This window comes from Lygodium microphyllum, chromosome 13, assembly GCF_053477565.2.
Source record: "Lygodium microphyllum isolate KBCC chromosome 13, Lygodium_microphyllum_v1.1.10, whole genome shotgun sequence".
NCBI lineage: Eukaryota > Viridiplantae > Streptophyta > Polypodiopsida > Schizaeales > Lygodiaceae > Lygodium > Lygodium microphyllum.
Window position 1 is genome coordinate 34,326,880 of NC_141147.1, and position 16,251 is coordinate 34,343,130.

Below are 16,251 nucleotides of genomic sequence, written 5' to 3' on the forward strand. Positions count from 1 at the left end.
CCATCCGGAAGCAATCCGGTCTCATCCGGACAAGCTTTCCTCCACCATTCTTCATTGTCTTCTTCCACACAAGAACAGCCCCTTAAGGGAGAGAGAGGGAGGAGAGAGAAAGACTAAAATCAGAAATCTTCATCCAAGCCATCATTGTGCAAGCGAAGGACGGCAATATGCTCGGCCCACAGGGGGGAATCAAGGCCCAAGATCTATTCCATGGGTTGTATGCAACCCCCCAATCATGAGAGAGAGGAGAGAGGGCGCAAAATTTGGCATGAAGATGATGGCGCCTCCATCTCCTCCTTCATCTTCTCTCTCCACGTTTTTTCATCTTGTATGCTTAAAATTTTGAAGGAGGGGAGGGTCCAAACTCAAAAGGCATGCCCACTTTTGGCCTCCCAAGTGTCCACCTTTTCATATCTTGACCTGGTCATTTCCCCCTCTTGGCTCCGATTCGAGCTCTGAAAAATCTTGGCCGTCTGGCTTGACATCCCACATTGGCTGGCAACTCCTAAAAACCCGTACGGCAGTCTGAAAATTTATCAAAAATCAACAAGTGTCGCTCGGGCGCCTTTTAAGAGTCGTATTTCACTTGGTGCTTAAAATCATCCTAGCTGGAGCCGCCACCTTCGATGTTGAATATTTTTCCCCTAAATTCTGGATTTTTTGGCAAATTTTAGGCACATCCCGAGCTCAAAACTGCGCTGTCACCACATATGTGTGTAGGTTAAAGAATGCACTCTATGGGCTAAAGCAAGCACCTAGAGCATGGTCTTACAAGATCAGAGAGTATCTTGTCAATATTGGCTTTTATATTTTTGACGTTGATCACTCACTTTATGTGAGAAGGGGAGATGTAGGTTTGGCAATCATAGTCATCTATGTGGATGACTTAATCATTACAAGTAACAATGACAATGGGATTGTTGAAGTTAAGAACTTCTTGAAGAAGAATTTTGAGATGAAGGATTTGGGTGAGTTGAGATACTTTCTTGGTATTGAGGTGATCAGATGTGATGATGGTATATGGCTATCCCAAAGGCAATATGGCTTGGATATATTATCCAAGTATGGTATGACAACATATAAGCCTCTTTCAATACCATTGGAGCAAAATGTAAAGTTGAGTGCTGACATTGGGGACGAGATAGAGGACCCTACTATGTTCATGAGGATAGTATGGAGTCTTATTTACATGACTATTACAAGGGTAGACTTGAGCTATGTTGTTGGCCTTGTCAGTCGGTTTATGCAGATGTCTAGAAAGCCTTATTTGGATGTAGTTAGGTTCATATTGAGGTATGTGAAGTCCACTTTACATTATGGACTTTTTTATTCAGAGGCAGGTAAGGATGTACATGTGTTTGGATACAGAGATGCATATTGGACTGGTAGCATGTCAGACAGAAGATCTACTAGTGGATTCATGTTTTCCCTTGGTAGTATAACAGTTACATGGAGTAGAAAAAAGAAACCTACAGCTGCTTTATCAAATACATAGGCTGAATATAGAGGTGCTTCTATGGCAGCATGTGAGGTGGTATGACTACAAGAGATGCAGAGCTTCTCCACCATGGTCCCTCACCCTCGCACACTCACTCCCTTATACTCTCACACTCCCTCTCTCAAGCACAAGCACAAGCAAGCAAGAAAGAAGAAGAAGAGGAGGAAGAAGAAGAGTCACTTTGCCACACACTAAGAATGAGCTTCTCTATTCACTTTTTGGCTTTTATACATGCCCTCATCCCCTTGGGCACCTATCCCCCTTTTTTACATGACTAGCCATCTTGCCAAGGTCCTCTTTTCCTATTTTCCTCTACTTACATTATGCCTTCACCAATGCCTATCTACTCTTTACAACTTGCACAAGAGGGAGACTGGCACTCTTTTACAAAAATTTAAGGGCGCTTTTATATTTAAAAATGCGCCTTTGCCTTCGCCTCAACTTTCAAGGCTGCCCTTGCACTTTTGGCCTCTTCTTCTCTTATTCTTTAGTCAGTCCATCTTTTTTTTCCTTGCTCCATATTTTTGGGTTTTCTTGAATTTACTTTTGCTTCCCTTTTCTCTGTCTTGCACTAGGATTAACATTACCCCCTCCTAGTCGCGAGTGCTAATCCCATGGCACTTGTGACACTTTGTTAATGAGGGCTCACGTAATTGAAGGGTGTTCGTGTGAGTCGCTGATGGGGCTTTCATGGGGATTGAACATGGGAGAGAAGCATGTCGAGATAGTTGAGGTTGTGGAGTGGCCAAGGGTGTATTGAGTGGGTGACTGGGGGCCTCCGAAGTCGGTGGTTAGGCACAAGTTGTCAGATTCTCTTGAAGAAAAAGAAAAGAGAGTTCATTATTTGGGGGTGTGCCTACCTCACCGTGTCGTGCATCATGTCCGTGCTCGTGAAATTGGGAGTTGGGCCAAACTTCCTGGGGTCTTGTCCCACACTTAAGGATCTAGTTCGTGTTTGGAGAAAGTGTAGTGAGTGTAGCTTAGGGAGATAGTTCTAAACCATACACGAGTGTGACCTCCTTAGGTGTGTCCTATAGGCCCTTGTGTGCCCTAAGTGTGGAGTGGGGGCAAAAGCGCTAGGGGGTTAGGAACATAGCTGGCCAACAAAGGCCACCGGACATGCCTAACTTAAGGACCCCTAGATGTAGTGATTGTGGCACTCATCAAGTGAGGTGTATTTTTCCATTTTCCATTTGATCTTCTTTTGCCTTCTAGCTCTTGTCTTTTTTTCTCTCTTTTCATTCTCTTTTTCTTTGGGGGCAAAAGCGCTAGGGGGTTAGGAACATAGCTGGCCAACAAAGGCCACCGGACATGCCTAACTTAAGGACCCCTAGATGTAGTGATTGTGGCACTCATCAAGTGAGGTGTATTTTTCCATTTTCCATTTGATCTTCTTTTGCCTTCTAGCTCTTGACTTTTTTTTCTCTCTTTTCATTCTCTTTTTCTTTTTCGTGTTTCCTTGTTCTTTTCTTTTCTTTTTTTACTTTTTTAACCTTTCTCTTTTTTAAAAAACATGTACGCAAGGAACTAATCCTTGGATTCTAGGTCATGAGAGGAGGTTGGGGGCTTAAGCAATTTACCAAGGACGTTCCTACTTTGCATATAGTCCTTTAGGTTCATACGTACATTCAAAGGAGTTGTTGACAAAAATAGATGACTATGCTTAGTGAACCGGCTTTCATTCATGTCCTCTAGTAAGGCCATGCAAAAGGATGGGGGTCTCATCATTAGCCTAGCCATAGCATAGCTATCTATGCCGATATTTAAATCAAAAAATAGGGGGTGGTATTTGTGAGAGGAAGGTGGTTGCCTAAGGAAAACCCTAAGTAGCCTAAGGTATTTATAGGTTGTGATAAAGGCAGGATTGGGGCATGATAAGAATTTGCTAAGGAAGTGGGAGATGAAGGGTCCTAGGTCATTTTCAGAGAATACAAGAGCTTCCTCAGGCTTAGTAGTATTCATATTGTAGATTTTAGGGAAGTCGTAGTGACCATGGATGTCAGGGTTAAAGTCCACCTCTACCCTGAATCTTGGATATGGCATGTACACTGGGTCATTTCTTTCATAGGGTAGGGTGCTACAAAATGGCATCCATGCATCTACATTCCTGTCTCAAATTCTCTGCCTCCATCTTGGTTGTGATTCGTACCCTTTGATAGTCCTGGGTACCACCATGACCTTATCTTTCTAGTGTTGAGAAACATGGATCTAGAGCTAGTTAGCTATGGTGGATGCAAATCAAACACACACGATACATGATAGAGAGAAGAGATTGTAACTCAAGTGAATTAGGTTCCAAGATAGATTAGCTTGGACTCATAAAGACAGTCTTGAGTAACTCAAACTGATAGTTCCATTACCTTGTTATGAGTGTCAACCAAGTATATGCCTTTATAGCTTGTTGGATAGTATCATTCTCCTCATTGTGAATATGGGATTCTGAACATCTCTTCCTAGAGCATACATATTTTGTCTATCTTCTAGCCTCTTCAGAGCATACATCTAGCTTCTATGGGCAAGCATCATTTGCTATTTTCAACACCCCCCCTCAAATGATGAGTCTCTACCCTTGCTGGCTTTTGTCCCCCCTGCATGTAAACATGGACCAGGAGACTAGCTCTTTGGCAGCCTAGTCAAGTTAAGGCTTGAAACTTTACATTCTTGGTAGGGTTTTTACATCCACTATGGGAAATTGTTTGTTATCAGCAATGGAAAGTTCTTTATCTTATTTATGCTTCTTTGACATTCTTTGCATTTCTCCATTTTCTGGGTCTTCTTGGTGGTCTTTGTCTTCATGCTCTTTTCCTTTGTTGTGTTCTTTATCCCTTTTGGTTCTCTTTCTCAGTGAGTTTGAGATGAATACATTGCTGTGACTTGACATGATTTGTTGAACTATTTCATATATCTTGGAATACATGGATTTTGGAGTTCCATTTGGCCTTGTGAGGTTCTTACATTTCTTTGGCCATACAAGATGGATACATTTTTCTTTGGATGTCTTTGGGGCTTGCTGGAATACATGGCTTGGTATCACATTGAAGGTATCAAACATGATTTGAGTCATCTCTTCTCGATTAGACTTTGGATTAAGAGGCACTCCAGTTAGGAGCACTGGATGCTCCTTAGGGGCAACCCTGAGCTCATTTTAAAAGGTGTGGTGCCAAATTTTTTCCATGTCATCCCAGTTTGTGACAATATCAAGCTTAATAGGATACTTCAAGGTCAAATTTCCATGTTTTGACTGAGCCTCATCATAAGCATCTTTTTGGCCCATATCAACCATTACATTAGTGTGACACGGACGACCCACAATGCTGGGAAAGATAGCTTGAGGTGCATTGTCTCCAACAAACCTAGCCTTGACCATACCAGAACCATTGTCACAGACAAGGGGCTGCACTTCTTCCTTAGCCACTTTCACATACGTTTGATTTTTAATGGTGAAAAATGCAGCTACTAGGGAGATCGAATCACACTCTCTGCAAGGGTGACTCTCTGGCTCTCTTCTCTTTCTTTCATCGAGTCCGTGTCGAAGTAGTAGAAAAACCTCATAGTGCAGCTGGAGCATGTGATTCAGGAAAGGCAGAGGGTGCACCCTCCCGACCGGTGTGGGCTTATGCAAAACCACAGTTAGCTTAGACTAGACTATTATGCACTTGTTTGCACCCATCTGAAAATTTGCAAGAGGAGAAATGGTGTGATTTGGATTGGTTTCCATTCGGCTAAATTCGAGCTCCAAAGAGTAATCCCAAGATTGAAGGAAATCATCAAGGGATATAGAAGCTGTGGCCTCAAAAGAGTAATCCCGAGACTGAAGGAAATCATCAGGGAATATAGAAGAATCTTCCAAATCCTAAACTATCAAGCAAAGGAAATCGAATACTTTTTGAATCCCTCACTTCCTACCTACACCAAGTGCCGCTTGGTGTGATGAACTCCTACTCCGTCACTTGATTTGGAGTGCGCAAGCACTCAAGCTTGAATCCATAGTCCTAGCAACAAAACCAAAATGTTGTCACTATCGCTAGGAATCGCAAGACCCTACAGACCACTTACCAAGTCAAGAGTTTTTAGCAAGTGGCAATGGCTTTCTCCCACATAGCCATGCATGCTCTCACAGAAGGATGTAGTGAGCTTACCGTTGAATCCAATCATTATAGTCCTCTTTATTGAATCCTTTGATGGCTCCACCATTCAAGGTGCTAGCTCAAAAAAGCTCCATGCTCCAAGCTCCAAGCTCCAAGCTCCAAGCTCCAAGCTCCAAGCTCCAAGCTCCAAGCTCCATAGTTTGGCCTCAAATACTCTCACACCTGCATTATTGCATTTAGTCTCCCACCATCCATCGCCAGTCTTTCGCAATCTCCCAGCATACACACAGTTTGCAAAAGGGACCTTGCACATAATGCATCCACAAGCTCTTCCCTTTCCTCTTCTTTCTCTAAATTTTCTTCTGATAAAACTCCAGTTCCTTCCCCTCCAGGATGTAGCCATCAGCTTGCCCATACTACCCATGATATCACAGCTGGCAAATTGATCTTCAAGATGGGGATCCAGTTTGTGATCCTTTTAGCTTCTGCACTTTTCCTTTGGACATGGTTAATTTTCTTTTTATCCTCCTCTATTGTTCCTACCTTAGCATCCTCTCCTCCCTTCTTGACACTAGAAGACTTCTTCACCTCGTATGAGCAATGGATGTTAGATAGCTTGAGATACTGGAATGAAAATAGGCTTGTATAAGAAAGAGAATGAGAGAGGAAGGATTTTAACCTACTAGCTACCTAGCTCAACTGTAGCTTTGATACCATGTTGAGAAACATAGATCTAGAGCTAGTTAGCTATGATGGGCACAAATCAAACACATGATACATGATAGAGAGAAGAGATTGTAACTCAAGTGAATTAGGTTCCAAGATAGATTAGCTTGGACTCATAAAGACAGTCTTGAGTAACTCAAACTGATAGTTCCATTACCTTGTTATGAGTGTCAACCAAGTATATGCCTTTACAGCTTTTTGGATAGTATCATTCTCCTCACTGTGCATATGGGATTCTGAACATCTCTTCCTAGAGCATACATATTTTGTCTATCTTGCCTCTTCAAAGCATACATCTAGCTTCTATGGGCAAGCATCATTTGCTATTCTCAACACCCCCCCTCAAATGATGAGTCTCTACCCTTGCTGGCTTTTGCCCCCCCTGCATGTAAACATGGACCAAGAGACTAGCTCTTTGGCAACCTAGTCAAGTTAAGGATTGAAACTTTACATTCTTGGTAGGGTTTTTACATCCACTATGGGAAAGTTCCAAGATAGATTAGCTTGGACTCATAAATACAGTCTTAAGTAACTCAAACTGATAGTTCCATTACCTTGTTATGAGTGTCAACCAAGTACATGCATTTATAGCTTTTTGGATGTGCATATGGGATTCTGAACATCTCTTCCTAGAGCATACATATTTTTTCTATCTTCTAGCCTCTTCAAAGCATACATCTGGCCTCTATGGGCAAGCATCATTTTCTATTCTCAACACCTAGTAGTCATGTGCCTCTATCCCCCCCAATGTTGGATGTGTCTCTCTTTCTGCTCTCCACCGCCCCCCAAGCCTTCTATCCATGCTGATCACTTCCTCCACCACTTTAGGGGATAATACCCAGATTAGTTTGGATGGGTATCAGAAGGTGAATTTGAAGGGCTTACACTTGTTCTCCCACTGCTCCCATACTACCAATTTGAGGTTCTAGTTGACTGGAAAGCATTCTTCTCTTTGCAAGATGGGGGCTTTTGGGGTTGCTAGGGGTTGTGCCCTTAGCTTTATGCATGCTTGCTCTAGCATCTTCTTCCTTCTTTTTTTAATCTCCTCTTTTATTTCCACTGTTGCATCCTGAGGTGGCACTTCTTGTTGAGCTTTTGGTCTTGGAGAGGGTGGTTGGGGGACTTGCTCGTCATCTCGTTTCCTTACTTCAAATTCTTTCCCCTCTTCTAGTGATGGTGCTACACCTGTTGCTCTTCCTCTCTCATTGGCTCTTGTGGTCCCTTCTCCTCCGCATACCCTAGCCATTCCATCTCTTGTACGGTTAGTCATGCCCTTAGCCCCTTTGCTCTTGTAGGCTTAGACTTAGTTCTACTTTGTAAGCTTGAATACACAAGCCATGCCTTATGGCATGACGGGTGATTTCTAACTCCTTTTATAGGGATTCAAGGACCTCCTTCTCTTCTGGATGTGTGATATCTAATATGGTGCTAAGGAAGGCACATTGTTGGGCTTCCATACTCATCTTTATGGCCTTTGCCCTGCTTTCTACCAACACTTTGTTCCCTTCGGCATAGGCTAGATGGCTTGCTAGTTCCTTTACTCTCCCCTCGCTTGTGGCGACCCATTATTATGATATTTGCTTCATTTTCTCTAGATTTTTATTATGTCTTCGTGCTAGGGCCTCCATTCTTGGTTCCAACTCTCTCCACCCCTCGGTTGCTTCTTATTTTTCATTCCCCATATGCTGGATTTCCCTCTCTGGCCTTCCTTGCTCTTCCAACTTTGCCAATAACCTGTACTCCATTTTTTCCATGTTTCTTCAGAGTTGTTCCTTCCTCTGGGATTTGTTTGCATTTGCTACCTCAAGTTCCTCTTTCGCCTTCTCTATGCTATTTAGCTGCTCTCTCAACTCTTTGTGTTGCATGAGGATGAGCTTATACTTGGGGGGTTCACTATATATATATTCTCTATATAACATGTGTTCATGACCTATTTATAAATATCCTAATCTATGAATTTTTCTTGAATTAAAAACAACCCTTTTCTATTCAATCTATAAGTAACCCCTTTATATGACACCCTTCTGTATGTAATTTTTTTATAAAAATGGTGTTTTAAAAACCCCTTATTTTGAACTCACGTTATATATACATATATTCATGAGTGACCCCCCCGAGGCTTATACTCCCTCTACAACCCTATGAATTCATGTCGCTCTTCTTCGAGCCTTCCTTGTCAATCTTCATCTTCTTTCTTTCTAGCCTTGAGTTCCTCCTTCAACTCATAGATCTCTCTTTGATAACTACCACCTGGTGAGTCCTTTCCAATGGGAAAGCTGACATTGCTTCTCTTTCAGCTTTCAGTTTGGCTTCCACTGTTTTCTTTTCTGCCTTTGCCCTATCCAATTGTGCGAGAAGCTCTTTGACATATTCATCATAGCCCATGGACGATGGCAGTGTTTTCAATAGTATGGTAATTGTGGACGACTCTATCCTCTACCTCTTAGGGTCTTGTTTGGACTCATCATCTATAGCTCGTGATGCCGGTCTCTTTGTCCTAGTTGTCAGAGCTCCCTCACTGGAATCAGGGGCTATTTCTTGCACCTTATTCATGAGGTTTTGCACCCAGGCCATAAGGTTGCTTGCATTCACTATGCTAGTGGCGCCTTGGGTGGTTGTGGGAGTTGCACGTTGGGGCACTAGAGCAGGCAGGAGTAGATATAGCAAGCCCTTGCCCTTGCCTCCTTTGCCATCAGTGGTGGTTTGGTCTTGGGCACTTTGGTGTTGATGCTTGAGCCTTCATCTCTCAATGGACTCATTGCAGCTAGCTCGCCCTCCCTTGAGGATGTTCCATTGACATGTGGGTTGTCAAGAATTGCGTGGTGGGAGGACTTGCTTCAACTGCTATGCCAAACACACACTATATACACAAGAGGAAGCTCACGTAAAGAACACAAGAAGAGAAATGGAGGCCAAAACGTTTTCTTGCTGGTTTCTTTTTCTTCTTCCATACACAATACAATATACACAAAGTAGAGATAAGATACAATATAAAGGAAAAGGTCCTACTAAGTCAAACAATGCTTAACTAACCACACTTGTCGACTGGCGTTATATCTATGCCAGATCTATAGGTAGGTGTAACAAACTAAATATAATAAGTGATAAGTCAGTGGCCATGTGAGTATCATAATGACCACCAGCATGCTAAGTGTAGATATGCGGACCCATCTAGCCAAGCGGTCTATCATCAATGTCCGCATGTGTCGAGCTTGCCATCTCAACACTCCCCCTCAAGCTCTACTCTATCTCTGCAACTCTAAGTAAGATTTGAAACTTTCGAAGCTTCTCTACACCCAATGCCTTTGTGAAAATGTCAGCTATTTGATCATATGTGTTGACATATACCAAGTCAATCTCTCTTGCAAGTACCTTCTCTCACACAAAGTGGTAGTGCATCTCAATGTGTTTTGTCCTAGCATGGAATACTGGGTTCCTAGCTAGCTATATGCTACTCATGTTGTCATAGTGAATGAAAACTGTACCATCTCCCTGCACATCCAACTCATTATTCTCTTATCTTGCATGCCCGGCTATGAAGCATGGAGCTTGGAGGTGAAGGATCAAGCTTGCTTGAGCTTGCATCTCGGATCACGGAGCTACCGGTGTGCTTGAGAGAGAAAGATACTCAATCAGGCATTGAGGTAAGCTCACTACACTCGTAGGCTTGAGAGTGAGTATAGTTATGTGAGAGGTAGCCATTTAGCATTCAACTTGAAACACTTGAACAATAGGCGGTTCTGGGTCTTGGTCGAGCGAAAGCTCCCATATACTTGTCATATACATTTAACAATGGTAAAAATGTAATAATGGCATCAAGTAGCTCATACCTCACAGCACACAAATTGGTAGATAGTATATCGATGGAAATTGATAGACACTGACTTTATGCCTATTGATGAGCTTATCCTTGGTGAAAATGGTGATTTGTAAAGTCATTCATCATGTGTGACTTCCAATCACATATATCAACTTCTACCATAGGTCATAAGTCCAAGAAACTTGAATCTTTGTGCTATCCCATAAGAATCCAATCATTCCCAACTAGTACGACAATAACGCCAACCTCTATAATCTCATGTACCTCAAGTCATGAAGCCATGTGTCTCCTATTATAAAACCACTTTGGCCTTGGATAGGTTCCCAATTCTTAAGAAAATCCTTCCGTTATTTGAAGGGGGGCCTAGGGGGGTTTATGTGTAGGTCTCCAATGCAAATGATGTTTCCATGGATGGGCATGAACCTCTTTGTGCTTCTCTACCCAACCCCAATGAACAAGACCCTTGAGCTCTCCTTTAACAACAAGTCTCTCTTAAAATGTGCAAGATGCTTCTAAAGCCACCTACATGGCCAAAAATTGAAATCGCGTATAGTCATCACAACAGACGACTCTTTGGTTGAATGTGGATTGATGCCTAGACAAGAATTTTGCTCCTCTAATAGAGTACCGTTGTCACCTATCAAAAAGTCTCTCACTTTTTGTTGCACAATCTTTATCACTCTTCCAAACCCGTTTGCATACATAATCCAAATTTGATGTAGATATTGTATCTATGGTTCATTTTGCACTAGGAAAACACTGGCAGGCAAACCTTCATGAAGCTTTCATATTTTATATTTTCATTCTACCTCTAGCTACATCATGTGAAGTCTTGCAAGTAAAATCTAGCTATCCCTCGGCAAGGGTGATAAATGATTGTTATTGCTTGTCATTGTTTTGACCAACCTTGTCCCATAATCAATGACATACAATTTTATTTATCCACTAATGTGCAACACCCTCGGGTTCCATATATTCTACTGTAGCTTTAGCCTTTATTAAGTTTTCACCTTGTTAAAACCAACTTTTGTTATGGCTTAAACATGTTATAAAATCTTGGCATTAAGGTCTAGTAACTAACCATTACAAAAACATTGGTACCAATCACAAAATTCTCTACAAAGCTGTGCGCTTCATGCTTAATGGGCTAGAGATTCGTTCCCTTCTTCCGTAGGCAAAGAAAGAAACCTATTAAAATCTAAGAAAAGATTGAGTCTCTTCAAGATCTTAGATATATTATTGTTGCATGCTTTACTTGGCACTAACATCCCATAGAATATCTTCCAAGTGCAGTAAAATCTAGGCTTTGCGCAATATGTCTGGCATGCAAAGGCAAGTGGAATGTGCAAGGTAGTGGCACAACATGCGTGGTCATGAGAGTGGGGGAACGCTCTGAGGATGGGTAAAGATGTTGTGGGGGTCGATTTGGGCCTTGATTTGCGAGAGGCGATGGAAGTTGTGGAGGAAGTAGAGGGGGCCCCAGGAGGCCTGGGCCTGGGAGAAGGCAGGGGCGACGCCGAGGTCGAGGTCGATGTAGTTGATGTAGGCGGCTCGAGGGGAGGCGGAGACGAAGGGCTGCATGTACGCATACAGGCCGCGCAGCCAGGCAATCAACGGGGCATCCACGGACGGGCTTCCTCCCTCGCTCCACACTGCTTGGTACTGTATATTGTAGACTGTGCCCTTGCGGTGAGGGAAGGCGATAGCGTCCTCGGCTACCCGATCCATTATCCCCCCATACGGCTCGAATATCATGTAGCCTTTGCCTGGATTGGCTTGCAACCTGTCGAAGGCTCCCAGGATGGCTTCTTTGGGTAACGGCCTGCCTTCTCTTACGTAGTCTGACTTCGCTTTGAAGTAGCCTTTGTCTCTGTTGACCTTGCTGAGTAGGGCGTCGACTGAGCCGGCAACCGCGATGTTAACCACGCCATCGATCCATGCGCCTTCCAGGTAATCCTTGGCTGCTAGGCCAAGCTCCGGGTAGATGCGACCTGCATTGGTTCACCCATGAGGCCTTTGAGATAGATGCCCAGTTGCAAGTTGTTCATGCTTACGTTTTCCTAACCTTCGTACTCCTCAATAGACTCCCGTTCGTGTCTTCCTAACGATCAAAAGAACATAAAACAATAACCTCACGTTGTTAGTAGACTTTGGTCAACTGTCGAGGGGTAGGTTGCACTTGACCTCTTCAAGGTCCTAGGTGTTCATGATATGGCTTCCAATCTCATTGAAGAAAAGGTCTTCTGAGGAGAAAATCTCATTGACTGCGCAAAATGGTAATGATTTGATCTCCGTTAATATGTGGGCTATAGTTTATTTCTCTAGCATTTTTTCAATATTTGTCTGGCATCCTTTAAAGAACATATGTTCATGTGCTTTTTCATTTGTGCTTAAAAAAGGACATGAAGGCACAACATTTGAGAGGAAAATCTAAGGTCACACAACCATGGGATTGGACAAGTCCCAACTAAGCAACCATAGTGGATGAAGAGCCTAGTGTAGTATGCATTCTTCTTGAGATTATCAAGATGTATTCTCGAGCCTTTCAATGTCGTGTGTGCTTTTGGTCTATTACAGTAGCCTTTCTATTTCATACGACCTTTTGATCTCTAGAGTTCCAATCTTGATAGTAGTTTCTTGGTGACACGCTTCCTGAATGTAAGAAAATGATGAGAGGAGCCAAGAGTGGGCTAGGTCAAGGAGCAGCTTTAGGAGCTTCGAGAGTGTGTGAAGAACCGAAGGTCACAGGTTCCATTCTCTTACTGAGGCACCTTTGTAACAAATGATGGAGAATAACCCATGGTGAGACGTTGTTCTAACAAGAATGATTCTAACACATATTATAGTTCCCTTGACTAGTCAGTTGTGAGAAGGATAAGCTCATCAGTTGGTACTATGACCTCAGTGTGTTGATGATACTTCCCTAGCGTAGGATAAGCTCATCAGTTGGTACTATGACCTCAGTGTGTTGATGATACTTCCCTGGCGTAGGGTAAAGGGGCCAATAGATTGTCATCTAACAATCCTCCATTATAATTATTTTTTCCAAGTGAGTTGCATAAATGTTTTTTAATGGTCAAACTATTTATATTATATAAAGCTCAAAGCAAAAATTATTAGGACATTTTGATATTTTTATCAAGTAGCCTTAGTTACAAATGAAAGGTTCATAAAAGATGGATAATGAGGGGCCAATAGAGTGACATTCAAAGATGTATTACTTTAGGGTTTTACAAAAACTAAAATGTAAAAAAATTTACATGGCTCAATTGTTTGACTTAAGTTAAGCTCATTTGTAATTTTAAAAAAATTATATTATATTGTTAAGTGACTTAAAAAGCCACATCTTTCTTGTAAAATTATCGCTCAATTGAGGTGGGGTGTGTTTTTCTTTTGGAAGGTGCTACTTTATTGACCCCTTTACTCTATATTAATTATGAAAGGGAAATGCTAACTCACGAGTCCCTTCCATAATTATGAAGGGAAATGCCAACTCACGAGTCCCTTCGATGGATGAGATGAAGGAGAGGAAAAGAGACGCTAGTGGGGAGGCCCCGCGACTTACCCATGAGCTCGACTGTTTCTGAGAGGGTGCCGAGGTATTGCCCGTAGAAGGAGGCACCAATGTCGGCGGGCGAACTGGCGTTGGTGGGGGGCACGCCGGCCACGTAGACGGCATGGAAGAGCTCCTCGGGGGCGGCAGGGGCGACGGACTGCCAGCGGTACACCAGTTCGCTGACAGCGACCCTGCCGGTCTTCCAGACCCGGAAGGTAGTGACACGTGGAGGCACGGGCACGAGGCGGAGGCGCCAGGCTACCACGATGCCCCAGGAGCCGCCGCCGCCGCCGCGGAGGGCCCAGAAGAGGTCCTCGCCCATGGCCGCCCGGTCCAGGAGCCGGCCACGTGCGTCCACCAGGCGGGCGTCCAGGACGTTGTCGGCGGCGGTACCGTACTTCCGCGAGAGGAAGCCGTAGCCGCCCCCGCTGATGTGGCCGCCGCTGCCCACGGTGGGGCACACGCCGGCCGGGAAGCCGCGGGTCCCGCCACTGGCACGCGCCACGTGGTAGTATATCTCCCCGAGGGTGGCGCCGGCCCCGGCCCACGCCGTCTCGGACCCCTCGTCCACCGCCACGTCATTCATGTTCGCCAGGTCGATCAGCACGAAGGGGGCGCCCCCGTCGCCCCTCGACGAGAGGCCCTCGTAGCTGTGGCCCCCGCTCCTCACCCTCACCTCGTAGCCCGCCTTCAGCGTGCACTGCAGTGCTGCCTGCACCTGCTGGTCCCTGAATGGGAAAACCAGTGCCTCCGGCTTCCTGATCCCTGCCTCCGTGAAGCGCAGGTTCTGCAGGGAGGATGCCAGCAGCGCTGAGTACGCCCCCGCATTCGAGCTCGCGGAGGTAACGTTGGTGACTCCTCCCTTTGACAGGCAGCTCCACAGAGAATTGCTTGCTGTACTCTGCGCACCTTCGACTGTCTGCAAGTCCCAACATGATGCAATTGCCGCTGCTAGGAGAACAAGAGCAGAAGAAACAAACCAACTTCTCTTCTCCATATCTATCTATTTCTTGGGAGATTGGACCGTGTGCTAGACGCGATGAGGGACAGTCGTGTAGTCTAGACTCTAGCTGTCCTAATAAGAAGCCAACTGTTTAGTATTTAAGGAGATGGATGGAAAGGAGAAAAGTGCCGGCCAATTGCATGATGAATAAGCCATTCCTGCCCGTCAGTGCTGGTATTATTAGAAGCTTCTTCCGTTTCGTGAGATATTTCGCCATCGCCATAGAATATTATTGTCCTAACATCTCTTTTCCTTTACACGAATATCTTCACGAGTTCTCACTTTGTTACTAGAGGAAGAAAACCAATAAGAACCCATATACAGAAGAACGCTTCAACACAGGCTCTACAAGTCAATGAACTACAACACAAATTTAATCTTCAACATTATCACACCGATGGGATTGCCAAGCAAGCCTACAACTTTTCGATTTCTGGAATATTTATGCGCAGAAGGTTTTCTTCCACTCCTTTGTGGTTGAGCAAGGCGCCTATTGTGGCCTCTCCAAGACATTTTTGACAAATCAAAGAAGATCACATTAAGTGACAATCTACTAGCCCCACCACCCTTAGAGCTCCATCACCCAAGAGTATTGAGCGGTGGCAACAAGAAACCGACATGCTCATCTTCCCTTAGGGTTGCACAAGTGTGAAAATCAAAGGAAGATAATCAACAATTGCATGAGATATTAATGTTGATGGCCCCCAATGACAAACAACAAGACTTGAAAACTAAGAAAGCTATTCGATGAAGCAACTAACATAAAGGCTACTAATCTATTGGATAGTGCTACTAGTGCTAGCTTGGGACCTCACCTTCACAAGGGCTAGCACGGTGAGTGTGTGATAAACTTCCCCACCTTGGGGATCCCTCATCATATGTATGTAAATCTATTATGTAAACTCAATAGAAGGGGTTTTAGAAATCTATTTTTAGACACATTTAGACCTTTTTTACATACAAAAGGATATCATTTAATGGTAATATTTACAATTTGAATAGGAAACATATGTGTTCTATAATCATGACAAATTCATAGATAAGGGGTGTTCAGATTAGGCTTTGAATGCTTGTGATAGTGAGGGTTTGCATATAGTGAATCCCCCAAGATCTCCAGTCACTCTACGCCTCCCCAACGTTACCAAGGGTTAGCAAAGGGAGTGGGCTTCCACTCCCCTTGCTAAACCTAGGTGTGACCCCATCCTAAGACATAGTAGGTACATAGTTAAGTGGGAAATCAATAGCTTCATGTGTAATAGGTGGCTTTTTATTGTGTCATTTTCCTAATCTACTATGAATATGAGTATACATATAATTTACGTTTACTAGATCATATGTTGACTTGAGTTCCCTTTTAAGCACAACAATTGTCATCAAATTGAGATACCACAATTAGTTTTGCTTTGCGTCTATTAATAGAATACTTATTCCTTTGACTAAAACAAGGTTAAAACTTTCCAACCTATCTTTTTCATGTATGATTGCAATTTGGTTGAATAAGAGTCTAATTGGCTCCTTTGAATTTGAAAAAAGCAACTTGAAACTTTTCAACCTATCTTT

The 16,251-nt window shown here is 43.5% G+C and overlaps 1 protein-coding gene across 1 annotated transcript; it reads right to left on the bottom strand.

Annotated features, from left to right (window-relative positions):
- Positions 1 to 11,192: 11,192 nt before the first annotated feature.
- Positions 11,193 to 14,862, bottom strand: LOC148026501 (berberine bridge enzyme-like D-1). Its single transcript, XM_087690944.1, has 2 exons — positions 13,698 to 14,862; positions 11,193 to 12,123 (listed from the first exon to the last, which is right to left on the bottom strand). Exons 1-2 carry the CDS (start codon positions 14,683 to 14,685, stop codon positions 11,504 to 11,506), a joined length of 1,608 nt encoding a protein of 535 aa, XP_087547070.1. The 5' UTR covers positions 14,686 to 14,862; the 3' UTR covers positions 11,193 to 11,503.
- Between the last annotated feature and the right edge of the window lie 1,389 nt (positions 14,863 to 16,251).

What these genes read in the sequence shown, in the direction of transcription:
- LOC148026501 (XM_087690944.1), bottom strand. Translation starts at nt 14,685, where the DNA reads ATGGAGAAGAGAAGTTGGTTTGTTTCTTCTGCTCTTGTTCTCCTAGCA. An exon ending in AGAAACAGTCGAGCTCATGG is followed by an intron (nt 12,124 to 13,697) that starts GTAAGTCGCGGG and finishes GAACCAATGCAG; the next exon opens with GTCGCATCTACCCGGAGCTT.